Source organism: Vanacampus margaritifer, chromosome 8 (assembly GCF_051991255.1).
Source record: "Vanacampus margaritifer isolate UIUO_Vmar chromosome 8, RoL_Vmar_1.0, whole genome shotgun sequence".
In the NCBI taxonomy this organism is placed as follows: Eukaryota; Metazoa; Chordata; class Actinopteri; order Syngnathiformes; family Syngnathidae; genus Vanacampus; species Vanacampus margaritifer.
This window is the reverse complement of record NC_135439.1, coordinates 14,645,515-14,661,472: the sequence shown is the minus strand read 5'-3', so window position 1 is coordinate 14,661,472 and position 15,958 is coordinate 14,645,515. Positions and strand designations below refer to the sequence as shown.

At 40.6% G+C, this 15,958-nt stretch overlaps 1 protein-coding gene across 1 annotated transcript in view; it reads right to left on the bottom strand.

Annotated features, from left to right (window-relative positions):
- The window catches only part of foxp4 (forkhead box P4), a 121,289-nt gene that overhangs the window by 72,606 nt on the left and 32,725 nt on the right, over nucleotides 1-15,958 (bottom strand). Inside the window, exon 2 of the mRNA XM_077573578.1 lies at nucleotides 5,310-5,489. Coding sequence (XP_077429704.1) covers nucleotides 5,310-5,480 — 171 coding nt within the window. The 5' untranslated portion in view covers nucleotides 5,481-5,489. The remainder of the gene's footprint in view (nucleotides 1-5,309; nucleotides 5,490-15,958) is intronic.

Sequence of the window (15,958 nt, the reverse complement as noted above, 5' to 3'; positions counted from 1 at the left end):
GAGAGAGGCCCGCCACTGATTTAGTGGCCTGTGCATGTCAGTGGGAAACATGCATGCGCATACTGGGGGCTACACACACACACACACACACACACACGGTCGTATTGAGGGAAGTGCACGCAGCAATGTGCACGGGGACTCCACTGCTCATGCAGATGCACAAGCATAATGTGATTAAATGAAATCCCACAGCACTAAGAAATCAGAATGCGTTGTCAGGAAATGTCTCTCGCTTTCTTTTGAGCCCTCACCCCGTCACCCCTCTCTCCTGTACACCCCTTGACCTGAAAGTGAACTGTAGCGGAGATCTGGAGGTCAAACAGGACATTAGTGTCCCAGTGACCAGCATTCACCTCCCATTACTTTGCAAGTCTTCCCTGCACCCCGCCTCCACCATAACCAGCCAATCATGCGTTGGACTGATCTGCAGCCCTTTCACACATGCGCCTGGAACACTTATCATATTATCGGTGTTTGTGTATATCTGAGATCTGTATCATCCCCCCACCCCCCCTACCCCGATCTCCAGTCATCACTGCGGCTACTTAATTACACCCTTCATTAACTCACATCACCCATGTGCACATGTGAGAGTGTCTGCATGTGTGTGTGAGTACAGTCTATACTTGTCCACCTTGCTTCGTCAGGACCAATTTGAGGTTGAGGATGCGTTGACAACTTTATAGGGATGATTGAGAATGAAGACATGGTGCTCTATTTTTGTAGTCTAATTGTGCACATGGGTGGAGTTGTCTTTCTTTTGGTATTTTCACTAATTTTTGCAAGTGGAAGAGGGCATTCATGCCATTGTGAGATGGAACACAATCGACTCCTGGCCAATCGAAGCGGCTCCCCTCATTTCCACACAGTCCTTGATATCCATCCATCCATCCATCCATTTTCTTGGCCGCTTTTCCTCACTAGGGTCGCGGGGGTGCTGGAGCCTATCCCAGCTGGCTTCGGGCAGTAGGCGGGGTACACCCTGAACTGGTTGCCAGCCAATCGCAGGGCACACAGAGACGAACAACCACACTCACATTCACACCTAGGGACAATTTGGAGTGTTCAATTAACCTGCCATGCATGTTTTTGGAATGTGGGAGGAAACCGGAGTACCCGGTGAAAACCAGTCCTTGATATTGTGGCAAAAATTGACTCGTTGGGGTTCATACATTAGTTTGGTGATTATACAGGTAACAAGGTGTCCAATAGCTCCAACTGGATCAATTTGAGTTTGAGCCTCTGAGAGAAAACACTGACACCGTCTCAGAACCGATTCCTAAGACCAAGGCCCCGCCGCACACCAAGCAATGTAGCCGGCGTGAACTGACGGAATTGTCACACAATGAACAAGGTTCTACTACTTTTGATGAGTGGCTAACCATCAAGGACTAGTTTGCTGACATTGAAATTCGAATTGCAGTGAACAAATTTGCAACATTTTGCAGAAACGGTCAATGAAAAACGTCATATCAGATGGATGGATAGATAGATAGATAGATAGATAGATAGATAGATAGATAGATAGATAGATAGATAGATAGATAGATAGATAGATAGATAGATAGATAGATAGATAGATAGATAGATAGATAGATAGATAGATAGATTCAGTGACGTTTGGACATGCAGGCTTTTAAATGATCGCTGTAGGCACTTCGCAAGACAAGTTTAAGGGCTATTGGTTTTGTTATGACGGTGAATGTTATATTTTTGTTATGTGTTTGTTGGCCTTTTGGCCGATTAAGACTAAAGAATTATTTTGGGTTCAAGTAGTTCTTGTCACTTAACAGCGATGGTTATTGGCTGCTGAAGACCTTATGGCATTGCAAAGATGTTATATGTGTGAGCGAGTGATGTGCGTATGAAGGGCTAAAGCAAGGATAGACGGCATTAAAAAAATAGAAGATGACAAATGGGAGTAGGGATGGAAGGTCCAGACCAATTTGTAAAACTGCTTTTTTCCTAAACCATTGTGCCTTTGATAGCCTTGGGGAAGGCAGAGCATGACGACTACGTGCCTCTCACTTTCTATTTGCCTGCAGGAGTAACTTAAGGCCAAGGCAAAAAGCGAGAGAGAGAGAGAGAGAGAGAGAGAGAGAGAGAAAGGAGGAAAAGCTCAAACTGATGAGTGGCACTCCTGAAAGGAAACGGCACCTTTTTGTCGCCATTTCTCTCTCCTTCCTCTCCCCTCTTTTGCTGTCATCGCCAGCTGCTACTACTACTGTGGCGGCTGGAACACCAGAAGCCATTAATTGATGGCGAGGGAAAAAGAGGAGACAGCAATGTACTGTAGTCGTTTACTACAAAAACGGGGCGGGGGGAGGCGGATGAGAGATGTAAGGAAAAGGAAAGTAGTGAAGACACCTGGTTCTCGTCAGAACACACATACCGTTTGGAGGTATGTGAGGATTTATCCTGCTTACATTTCTGCTTGGCTATGCATCATCGCATGTCTACACCCGTGCACCTCAACAAAGTGCAACACACTCTCACTTTTCCACCTCTCCGTACCCTCGGCCCGTAACGCCGCTCTTTGTTCTGGCTGCCCCCCTCCTTCCTCTCCCCTACATGATGGGGCAGAACTGTTTTTTGGCCCCCCTCTTCCCTACTCTGTTCTTTCTGGGGAGGCAGACAGGCCACATTCCACAGGGGGGCCCAGGCGCCCTTTTTCTGACACGTCTCAGCACTACACTCCTCCCTCATCCCTCTATTCCCTCTCTTCAAGTGACCACCGCCTTCCCTCCCAGCGTGTTTCCTTTTGCCCCTCCTTTTACCTTCAAACCCTGCGGCTGTTTTAGCAATCGCTTCGACCTCGCCTCGTGCCACCCTCAACACTCACCGGACATAGCACCTGCATAATCCAATGGGATGCAATAATGAACAACTCTCTGACTCCTATTTAAAAATAACTTTTGAGAGCTATTTTTAGATCTCATCATATAATGTGTGTACAGTGTAATGTACTTAATGTTATGGCCTACCTATATTTACTGCAAAGGCATTTCTCAGTGGAGCTATGCTGGTAAAACTGAGACAACAGGACTATAATGTGATTTCTACCAACCAAGGTTATAGTATTTAGTGAAAGTAACGAAATAGCTAGATCAGCTCGGTTGGACCGGGATTGGACGATATTTTGCATTTTATGCTAAATCGGTCATCAGTTTTAATGTCTTAATTTGCCCGATCGATGAATTAAGACATTGCATGTTACAGTATATTCAATGTTTATCAGCATTTTTTATTTTTTATTTTTTTTATTTTTTTAATGTCTTCCCCGCAAGAATTCCAATTGACGGGCTTGTGCTGATTGTGGGACGGGACATTCCGTATCCCACGCAAATGACGGCGGTCGACTGTACGGAAGAGTAAATATAAAAGTTTTTTAAATCGATATATTGCTCCATCTTCTGATCAAATCGGTGATCGATTATCATTTTTATTCAAACTTGTTGATTGGTGATCAGCCGTAAAATCCTGATCCTGTGAAACCTAGAAATAACTGAAACGAAAATAAATGAAATTAGATATAAATGAAAATGCTTTTAAAAAAAAAGAAAAACTAAAAAAATATATATTTGAAACTACAATTTACATTTATGAAACAAACTAATACTAATGATATTTATAGTAAAAAAATAATCAAAAAATAAAATTTATAAAAACTAACAAACTTTCTCTAAAAAAATAATTACAAGAAAATGAATTTAAAACACTAATTAATAAAAACTAAAAGATTTTTTTTTAATTCAGAATGAAATAAAAACTATAATGAAAAATCCAAAACCATTATTATTATTTGCATAGGGAAATATATATATATATATATACTTTTACATTGTTAAATGGTTGGATTGCTTGCTAATTATGATAATTATTGCTTACTAATAAGTAGCTGCAACACATTTTAGGTGTGGTTCAAATGTGGAGGAAAGGTTGTGCTTGTCTTTCACAGTATACTGTGGACTGAAGTGAAAAAAAGAGCTTCAGTCAGTGAGAGGAAGAGAAAAAGATGGAAAGAGAGAAGGAGGCATGTTTGTGGTTGGTAACCCGCTCAAGAGAGGAAATACCAGCATACACACACACACATACACACACACAGGTGCAAAAACATCGAGAGCAAAGACCCGTCCGAGAGAAGAAAGACTCGCTTTGTGTGTGCTACAGGTTGGGTGTTTATGTATGTGCATTAGTGCAGAACTTCATGTGTGTCTGTGTGTATGTGTGTCCTTGGCTGAAGGTTGCTGAGGAAGCAGGGTGAGGATGCAGTCAGGGGAAGGGTTGAGTAGGGGGGGTGGGGCAAAACTGAAAGTGAAGGGCCTCGAGTGTTCATAAAAAGCCTGAGGCTTCATCGTAATAATTAGCCGGATAGATTATTTTAGCAGGCAGGGGTTTCCTCATCTAGAACGTGAGCAGGTGTCATGGCAAATGCAAACGCAAACTTTCGCAAATTTGTCAAGTGGAGCAACTAAAATACCCACACAAATAGAAATGTAATGTACATACAGTAAAGTTGCAATGACACAGATGAAAAGACAATAGCAAAATGGCAATGTACAAATTAAGAAAGTTACCCGAAAATTAGTTACTCTGAAAGCTTGGAAAAAAGACTGTGTGTGGTCATGTGACTTCTAGATTCCATTTGATTGGTCAAATGGAGACAAACGTCACTAGTATTTCCGTTGGATTGATGTCACGCGATAGTGCCCAAGGCGGAAGTCTGTCTCACAAGCTAAAATATAGCAATAATAAATTAATAAAAACTAAATAAATTTAACGTAAATAAATATGATTCATTCATTGTCACCATTAGATGTGGTTCAAGCTTGTGTGTGTATGTTTTTGTGTTGTATATAATGCAGAGCTTCTGGGGTGGAGGGTGGGTGAGTGGAGTCTGACGCACTCAAAGCAAAATAAACAACCTAACTGGAGACGCTTCATGCGGATGTGTCATACACACAAACACTGACAAACACTTCATGCATGAGGGACAAAAATAAAACAAATGAACACACAACTCTGACACACTCGTATGTGTTTGCATCGCACTGTGAGGATGTCAACGCTGGAAAAAAAACGGCTCCTTTAACCTAATTGGGGCTCAGTGGAAAACGTTTGCATAATGAAGAATGAACAGTAGGAGCTGATTAAAGGCCAGACAAGCCAGTTTGTCAAAAGCTGCCTCGTGTGTATATTATGTAACAACCTGGTGTGTACATCCTGTTCTTCACAACATACAGTACATATGTTGCAAAAGTGGGATGGCCTTCAACTTGATTGTCATGATTAGACACACACGCACACACCTGTTGCTGTTGCAGGTGCAGTAGATCGACAGGGCTGATCTCTCCATTTGTGTCCCCGTTGGACCCGCCCTCTCTCCCTCCTCCTCCGTCCGATTGGCTGCTGAGGCTGCTGACTCCGTTCTGGCCCGACGGTGTCGTTCGAATGGTCTCAGAGGCCGATTCCACCATCATCACTGGCACCTGATGGTAGACGGGGGGGTCGGAGAGAACAACACGGGTTAAACAAAAGCGGTTTGAAACAGAAATCCCGCTCCTATCTGAGAGGGTAAACAAGTCTGGAAACTAAAGCAAACACATGCCGAGATAGAGAAGTGAATTGTGTGTGCTCATGTATGGAGGACCAAAACTGCCAACATTAAAAATAAATACATTAATAAATAAATAAATGAAAAACAGTACGGATATAAAAAATATTTTTAAAATTAAAAAATTCACATGTATAAAAAAATAAAAAACGAGATTCAAAGAATAAATATAAAAAATGTGGAAATAAATACAAAAATAATGATATAAATAGAATTAAATATCAATCAATAAATAAAAATGCTGTGCTCTCACATTTATTTATTTCATGCTGCAGACGATCTGTCAGGACGAAATGTCATTCAAATGAAGGGGCGGTCCTAAGCGTGTCTCGGGTTGGACTCCGCCATTGCAAACTGCCTATCATTGGTCGAGTGAGCGGGTCAACGAACAAGAAAGTCTCCAGCAATGGACGACTATCTTATCTACTGTCACCAAAACTTGTTGTCAAGTTGACTTCCTTGTTTGCCGACCCACTCACTCGACCAATGAAAAGCAGTTTGCACTGGCGGAGTCCAACCCAAGAGACGCTCAGGACCGCCCCTTCATTTGAATAACATTTTGTCCTAACAGAGCGTCTTCAGCATGAAATAGCCTAAATAAATATGTTTATTTATTGATTGATATTTAATTCTATTTATATGTTTATTTTTATATTTATTTCCACATACATTTTTTATATTAATTTTTTATTTTTTTAATCTCGTTTTTAATTTTGTTTTAATTTTTTACTTTATATATATATATATATATATATATATGTGTTTTTTATTTCAATTTATATATTTTTATTATATTATATATATTTTTTGTATTATTTTTTTTATTAGATTTGTATGTCCATTTTTATTTTCACTTTAGTTTATTTATTCATTTTTCTATTTTTAATTTTGGCAGTTTTGGTCCTCCATACTCATGTGCGCATGTGCGATTTGTGAAAAAGGGGGTTTTGGTCATGAGCCACCCACGCACAAGTGGCCACAAAGTGACACCTGAAGCAGACTTTTTGTCTGCATGGAGATGTGCGCGTCTGCCAGCGTACGCGCGGATTAGGATCAGACAGGCAGCAAATCTAAACTGACAAGGCTGCTAATACCCTGCGATATAGTTAAATAAAACACGCATTTCTCCAATAATCAGAGGTGGCATGTGTGCGCTGTGTGTAAGCCGTGAGCAGGTTGCTCTTTGACAACGCTCGTTTGAAGCACCTTCATAGGGCCTCTCTAATTAGAGCGCCCTCCTTCCACAAAACTAGACAAAACGCGCCGTTCCTGGATGTGTTGTTGTTTTTTGAGAAACAACGCCTTGCAAACACACCGGCACATTTGCCATCGTTAGGGAGCGCGAGCGTGGGAGTGGGGAGACGCGCGCACACTCACACTCCAACAGAACGCGGCTAATACAAAACAAAACAAACCTTCATGCAAGCACGCAAGCTGCGAACTCCTAATGACAAGCTCAATCTCGCCTTGCTGCCTTACGTAGTTTTGGAAATTAACGCGACAGCCGAGTTTTAGATGGAAACTTGTGATGCGTTTGTTTCTGTACACAAAATGCCATTGAGACGTTCTATCCAAAAGCTCTGTGGGATTGTGTGCGTGTGTGGCTTTCAGAACAGCACAACTTGTGCCTTCTGTGGAAATAATAAAAGACATTTCATCAGAGATTCCAACTTTTCTTTGCCTCTGAGGCAATGTGTGTGTGTGTGTGTGTGCAAGCACATTTTCAATGTAACAGCAGGTGAGGTTGGGATAGAAAACGAGCAGCCCCATTAATGGGATGTTGCCACATGCTTGCTGGGGGACGGAGGCCTAAACATTTTTATTGTGCAGGTGGAAAGGATGCAAGTTAAAAGGATCAACAATTGTGAAATCCACAGAAAGGTTTTCTACTTTTGACATGTTGTGGTTCTGGTGCATGTTATTCACACAATGGCTTTTACTTATGCGCCGTCACATCCGAAAAATTTGATTTGTTGATAAACGGCAGTCCTGGGATGTCATAATATCAAACAAGACACCAACTCTAACTCAGCACCAGAATTAATGACAACTGTGGGTTTTTTGATAAATAGTTCAAACTCATTTTTGAGCCTGGAAACAGCTCAGTAGACTTTTGTGGTGACATTAATGCTGCTTAACATCTACAACATCTGTTGAGGAAAAATCTGCAAATTGAAGGCTCGATTACAGACAGATTGCGCAACCACAAGATGAAGTCACCAGTCACGGTTTTATAGAAAATGGATCAATGCTAGTTAAATGTGTGAAATGATATTACAAGTTTGAACTGCTGTCACCTATCCCGTTGTCAATCCACTCTATTCCTACCGCCATAACTAATTCGGTTTCAGACCTTCTCTGACCTTATTATAATGCTGTTTTCACGCAATAGTGTGTAGAGCAAAACTTCTTACTGTTCATGCTATCACGGCTAATAAAACTAGAGATCAATGTCACGTTTGCTGCTAAAGTTGACATGGATGCCACATTCCTGATTACAAGGCAGCAGAACCCTGTGGTTTCTCCAAGCCAATCCGGGAGGAAATGTAATGAATATGTGCTGGAATGGAATGGAATAAAGTTCTACAAAGTCTCTTCCTATTGAGCTAAAGATACGAAGATCTCATTTTGTTGAGACAAATATTAAACTGTTGATGAATGTATTTTTTGTTATTATAAAAGTCTACCAGCGACAAGTGATGAAAATCCAGGAACTTGCCCATTGCCATTTCTTGGCTTTAAACAATCAAGTTTTTGGAGCCGATCACCAATCAACAAGTTAAAAAAACAAAACAATAATTGATCACCGATCAGATTGTGAGCTAATCTATTACAGTACAAAGGTGAGCATCGTCATTAGACCAATCTGTCCAATCTATTTAAGCAAGTTGTTTATTTATTTTTTAGCATAATATCCGTATAATTGATGCTCATTGAAATGCATTGGGAAAAAATAATAACAATGAAATCCTATAAACTGATTCTGCATAAAATGCAAAATATCTGACGATCTGATTCAGCTGATCAGATCTGTGTAAAGTCCAGTTATTTCCACATCAGACAAATCTATAAAATAAATAATAATAATAATAAATACAAATTTACACTAGTCAACAGCAAGTTTTAATCAGAGATGGCTTTATGCGTCCCTAAACATATTTTTGACACTGATTTAACAAATGACTTTACTTTTTTTTTCTAGCACATCAGGATTTTCAGATATTTTCATTTTTTTTGTTTTTAACTCTGACCTATAAAAGCTTGCGGAAAACAGATTTTACCATGTATTATAATTTATAGCTATGCAATTTTAGATTTAAAAAGAGAAGTAAAAAAAAAATCTTGTCGCATTACTAAATCTAACCATGGTATTCTGATAAATATTAAGTTTGTGAAATATGAATTAAGGCGGCGGCCATTTTGCCACTTGTTGTTGACTCAAAATGACATTACAATTGCCCAGGACTTAGGTAGCAACCAATCACGACTCACATGTAGTTAAGTCATGTGAAGCTTGTAAGCTGATCCGTGATTGGTCGTTACCTGAGCCATGAGGAAGTGTGATGTCATTTTCAGTCGACAGCGAGTGGCAAAATAGCCACCCCTGAGATGAAAAGAGAATGTTTTCTTTTTTTTACTTGACCCCACCTTCAATTCATAAATATTACTAAAACTATTACTATATTGCATATTATTATTATTATTATTATTATTATTATTATTATGAAAATGTGATTTGAAACAAGTGCAAAAAAATTCTCTAGAAAAGTTTATTTGTATCTTTGACCACTGTTATTTATAAAAAACAGCATTTAAAAAAGTCGACTGTATAATAGTGGTATACTAAATAATTAAAAAGTTGAAAAAGCTGAAGTAAAAATGTTTTGAAATGTGCTCCAGCCATGTTGTTGTGGTTAAGAAGAACAAGGTGCTAACAGTCTGCTCAAGAATGCTTCCTTCATACGCAGTCACTTGAAGAGCATAAATCAAGACTGCAGTATTTCCGAACCTCCTCCCCTCTCGCTCCTGGCACCATCCGCCTGGGAGGTTAAGACTAAGAAGTAGAGCGTTATTGTGACATTTAAAGCTCGTCACTTAATCTCCAACCTCACTCCTCTACCCAAGCGTCTCTCCCGCCTCCGCGCGGACCCCTGCTAGGTCAAACTACTCCCCGGGGTAATATTATGAAGCCATGCATAGTGCTGAGTGATCAACAGATCCACTGACTTTGCGGCGTGCTACAAACTCTTGGCGTCATCACACGTCTCGCTGAGCATGAATCACCGGCCGCCCATCGGGCCTGCGCTGTGCTGTAATGTACTGCGCGCCCATCTGCTGCTAGCGCTTCCTCATTGACCTTATTAGCAATATGCTGCGGAGATAGGAGCTCACAGGTGGACAGGGACCTAATGGGGAAGTGAGCACATAACCTGTCTTTCACACACACTCACACACACAGCGCTCCAAAGGGTGTGTACTCTGTCATATCCTGTTAATGGGTGTATATAAGCTGCTGTAATGGAGGTCGGGGAAAAGGCAGGGGCATAAATCTCGCCTGAAGTCTTTGATTAGGCCCATGATGCACGCACACACTCAATAGCTCGAGGTTAAAGTGTTTCTGGCAGCGGCTGGTGAAAAGGCGTGCCTGGACGCGCGCTCCGTCTGCGCGTCGCCTTCGACAAGATCTGACCCCCTCGAGCTGAACCCCTGACCTGTGAGTGTGTGCGGAAGAGGCATTCCCACCGTAGCCCAAGGGGACACAGAGAGAGGGATGGAGCGATGAGGCAAGGTTGATCAGAGAGATAGAGGAAAAAAAGTTGTCGAATTGGGATGGAGGAGAGAGAAAATAGGACTCAACATGTTCCCGCCGACGCTCACCTTTGTAATGTAATAGATTAGCTCACAGCCAGGTTGCATATGTGTATATATGTGACGGCTGTGATTGATGAGCAGTTACCAGTCCTGTCGTGACATGCAGCTTGTTCAGATGTTCCCGAAAAGATTGCGCTCATAATCAGCCAAACTCTTGACTGCTCCTTCCCCCTGCGTGGGGGGAGTTCAAACAACTTCAATGCCCAAGCGAGCGGCTTCACTGCGGCTTTGTTAGCGGGATTGCCTCTGTCAGATTCCTCCTGGTCAGCGCTCATCACCAAGTTCACTCCGAGTGTGTGTGTGTGTGTGTGTGAGTTTGTTTGCGAGAGCCGTCGAGCCAGCGTGCAAAGCGAGAGAGTTGTGTACAGTACAGTGTGTATTTACGCGCGCATCTGTGTTTACAGCAGCTTAGTGAGATAATAAGTCTTTATCATGTTATGTCTCATGTGGGAATATTTCCAGCGGTCCCAGAACGCCTGTTCTGTTTCCTCCGCCTTGCATCAGCTCACAGGAACGCTGCTTATTAGGCAAAGAAGTGAGGGAATAAGTGTGGGAGGGAGCGAGGAGGAGGAAAAAATGTCTGTACCAGTATGTGCACTCCATCCAATCTGCTTTCATCCTACTCTTGAATCATTTGTCTTTCCCTGCCTGGTAACTAGTGGCAGGTTCAACCCTGGAAAACATGAAAGTCCTCACCCTGAAATAGAATCCATATTGGTTACGTCTATGATCTTTCATTGTTCCATCCAGATTTCTCAGCAAGTAAGACAAGAAATTGGAGGAGTCCGTGTTGTCATCGAATGAACATATTTCCTGACAGGTGCTTCTTTATTGTATGCGGCTCGTTGTCAGCGTCCACTAAAGTCTTCCTACATTCAGGATTTCTCTTCTTGAAAATGTCAACTCAGTGTTTTTCTCAACTCCACACAGTCGAGTCATCATTTGGAGACATTTTACACACCCGTGGCGTAGTCTCACACCAGTTCAACTACATAAACCATGACACCCTCCCCCCGACTTTCTGCTCTCATTCCAATCCTCAGAACAAACCCACCAATCAAGTCTTGCCTCTTAGGACGCCATTGATCTCGCATGTGACACGCTAGAAAGAGAGAGCAAACGTTGAACTTATTGACTGAAAAGATTTTGCAGTACATTTGCATTTGTGTAAAAGCAGTTATGAACATCACAGAAACACCACTTGCGTGTTTCGGGGGCCTTAAGTTGGACCTCCGGGAATGTGTATCTTTCTACTAGACATTTTACTATTTCAATAATGTATGTATATGACTTGAACAACATACAATTGCAGTTAAGTGCCTTATTGCGATTTAGCATAAAATCCCATGTAGAATACGCCTTCTCAAAAACAGCCCTAAAATGCTGTACGGCATAAACGGCCCCCTGATTGGCTGATATCATCAGAGTGAATAATATGAATTAATAAAGATTCAAAATACACTGCTTTTAAATACGTAAAGATGATAATTAATGCTCTTTTCTCAAATCCATGATTAATTTTTTGTAAGTATTTTTAAAATCATCTTTTCGAAAATGTATTGCTGCGTGCTCTCTTAGTAAATTTAGAAAGCAATTTTTAATTTTTTTTTTTATACACTTTGCTTTTTAAATCACTTTAGCACTGTTACCTGTTTTTAAATGTTGTATTTTTAATTACAGCATGTGAAGCATATTGAGTTATGTTGTGTATGAAGTACACTATAAATCACCAGAAACTAAAGATACTGCCTACTGGTTTATAAACAATGTGAGACAATTTTCTGTTCTTATTAAGCCCCCTGTAATCAATCAATAATTAAAAAACTGTCGTTAATATTTTTAGGGTGTCATATTAAATGAATATGTTTTAACTAAGAAAATACAAATTGTTTAACAGGTTGGAGGTCAAGCAAGAACACGGTGTATTTTTTTCAGTGAATCTCCCAAAGTTTAGTTTTTATGTGCTTCTAATAAAATGATAAAATTGTTAATCCCAATACATATTAAAACCATATGCCACATTTTGATGTTTTTTTCTGTGAAATAATGTTTTGAAGAAGAAAAAAAAACATGATGAAAGATCAAGTCAAATAAATACTTTTTATTTTTTTCAAAAGTCTTTTAACACGGCACAAGAGATAATGTATAAAGCTATGCTGCATCTCAACGTGTTAAATGTAACTCAACACAGGAGGAGCAGGGAGGGATAAGTTGAATATCTGGCATAGCATATCTGAGCATCTTATTAGTTTTAAAATGAGAAGTGATGAGGTCACATAGGAAGCAATAACACACTCTGTACTCAAGCGTACAAACACACAGCGCACCATATCATCGGTTTCTTCCTCTGCAGCTGGCCGTGAACGCAAATTATGCACGCTTTGAGGCAGGTAAACTTCAAAGGCGTGCTAAAGCTAACAGGCTAACGGCAGTGCTCCGGGCCACTCTGGCTGCCTGCCAGTGCTAACAGGTTGGCTAACAGTGAACAGCTCGGGCTGGATGTCTGCGGTTGCCCTGGCCCCTCTCCAGCGCTAACAGGTGAGCGCTATTATCCCACACGTAGTCCCGTCACATGTGGGCCAATATCTGCGAGCGACCGGCTCGCTTCAAAGAGCACCGTCAAGTGCGGGAGAAGCTATCTTGGACTTTAGTCTGACTTAAGTGAAGACGTGAGAAAGGATAATGAAAAATGAATCAGACTGAATGCGGCACTGGATTTTATCTGTGCGTTTTTGCGACTGATTGCGTATGTGAGCACATGTCTGCGTGGAATATTTTTGTGAAGACAAAGTCCCTGTTTACAGAGCCCATAAAGATTAGCCTCCCTCGGTCAGGTGGGTTCTGGAGCCATAGGTAAACATACAGAGCATTCCGCGCCCATGAGATCGCTCGGCGTGTGTGTGTATGTTTGTGTGACCGGGGCAAACATACACTCTTGGGCCCTTCCTTCAGAGAGCAGTAAGTGATTTACCAGCTTGCCGGCCACTGTCGGTTGAAAACAGTGAATACAGACACAAAGGTACACACAACACAAATATTTGTAGAAGGAGCGGACTTCATGCACACTTCAGTTATCTGAGCCTAAAAATCACGGGTTGCACATTCCAAAAAAGGTAAAGTTCACGTGTACGTGATCATGAGGATGAAAATGGAAAAAACATAAAAGAAAGTTCCCCTTCATCTCTCCCCTTGTGTCCAGAGAGGTAAATGGAGGTCAGGTTGATGCTCAGAGTGGTGGAAGAAAGGTGAGGCGGGCGGTGGAGGAATGAAGGGCTGAGAAAAAGGCAGCGTGCCTTTATTTGGATGTGAAAGCAGCTGAGCAATTAGCAGCCGTGTCCTGAGAGAGCGCTTTATTAGGATGACCTTCAACTATGATGGAAGGGAGGAAGGAGGAGATGATGGCTGAGGAGGAGAAATTCTGACGAAACTGTGTCACTCAGGAATATAAGTTGAAATGCCCGACTGTGTATGTACACTACAAATTAAATGTTCAGTGAGATGTTTGAGTCTCTGAATACCAGCACTACACATGGACAATGTCATCGATTAATTAATCGTTAAAAATTGTCCAATTAGGCGATGAGTTTGATACGACTCTATTCAAACTGATACCAATACGAGTAAGGATACCACTAGTACTTGTGCTGTATAACTCCCCCCAGCCACCAGCAGGTAGCATCTAGATCAGGGATGGGTAACTGGTGGCCCACTCTGAGTGGCCCAATGTGTAATAAAATTTTTAAAAAATTGGGGGAAAAATAAAATTATTATTTATTACAAACCACTGCAAAACATATCTAGATATGCTTTCCACAAATAATGGGGGGTGAGATTTTGGAAAAATCTGGAAAAATTTAAAATATGAATTTTTTATTTTTTTTTTAAAATGGGAAAAAATAAATAAACATGCTAATCCGTGAGTGCCAAACTGTGAATACGCAGGGTCGACTGTAATTTTAAGCTATGATATCACCAATCGCCACGAGATGACAGAAATGTCGTAGTTGCGCTTACACTGGTTTTTATACTGCCCTACATACAATTTGAGTAGGCCTCATCATTTTTTGCAGATTTGGAATGATATGCAGGAAAAACGTAAACAATTCTGAGCTAATTTATTTTTGTGAGAAAAAAAAAAGGTTTCTTGTTCGACAGTTTTGTGCCATCCTTGAATGGTAGCGAGCCCTTTGCACCAGGAAAAAGAAACAAACAAAAAAAGCATTTTGTTGTTTACTTCAAACTCATTGTTGTTGGGTTTTCTTTAATACGTGCATTAAAGGATCTTTGTGCAGTTTGTCACTTTTTTACTCACGGCTGCCACCTCTGGTCCAAAGTGTAACAGCGACATCTGTGTCAGGCTCGTTCAAGGTGCTCGATCTTAAAGCGACAGTCACAGTTGCCAAACAAAGATATGACTTCAAATGAGGTAAGAAAAACTCCGCCCCTCCCCAAAGAAACTGTGCCGTGTGAGGGTCCGAACACTATACTATAAAGGGAAGATCAAAGCTGATTGATGCAGTCAGAGTAAAACAGTCAGGGCTCTTCATACTCATCTGGGCATTGGTGGAGCATGAATGATGTAGAAAAAGCTTTATTATTACCTTTTTAAACGGCACAACGCATCTTTAAGAAAAGTATTATGAAAAATAAAAATATATTTATTTTATTTTTTGGGCAGGTATGCTGATATTTTGCCATTATTTAAAATATCATTTTTTTCATAAATTTTTCGACATTCTGAAAGTATTGTCAAATAAATTAAGTGTTGTCAATCAAGGAAATTTAGTCATGTCATCTTGTTGTTTTATGTACTCAATATTACGCAGTCCATGTTTTATTTGACAAAACTTCCAACATGAAAAGCATTCCAACCTGAGCTCTGAATCTAACTGAACAAAGGCGGACTTAAATTAGGTATAAAAACGTACATTGGCTTCCGTGAAAGCACTAAATTGTGGAAGAGATAAAAAGAGGAACTTTATTTGCCATAGAGCTACATTCCCTGCCTTTAGGTGACACAATTTATGATCAGAATTTGCATTACAAGGACGATGAGTAGAGTAGATTTAATATTACCTGGGAAAGGGGCGACGACACTCATAAAGTCTTACAAAGGATTTAAAACAGTGCGGTGTATATAAATAAATAAGTATCAAAGTGGACATAATATAATATTATACGCGGGCTTTCAAGACGGGGCACTTTGCATTTCTGAGTTAATTAATAGATTGGATCAGAGCAAGTTTAATCAAATATAATTGAATAAGAGCACAGTAAAAACAGGCCAGACGTTAAAAGGAGACATGGGGAGGAAATGATAGCATGTCCACTTTTCAAATTAATTGAATTTCAGTACTTTTGAACTTGGTCCAAGCTGAGGTAATTAATTTACATGCTATCCAAAAGTACTAAAACAAGATGATATCCCACAGTGTGCACAAATAACACACTCAGACAAGCACGCAAAGTCAA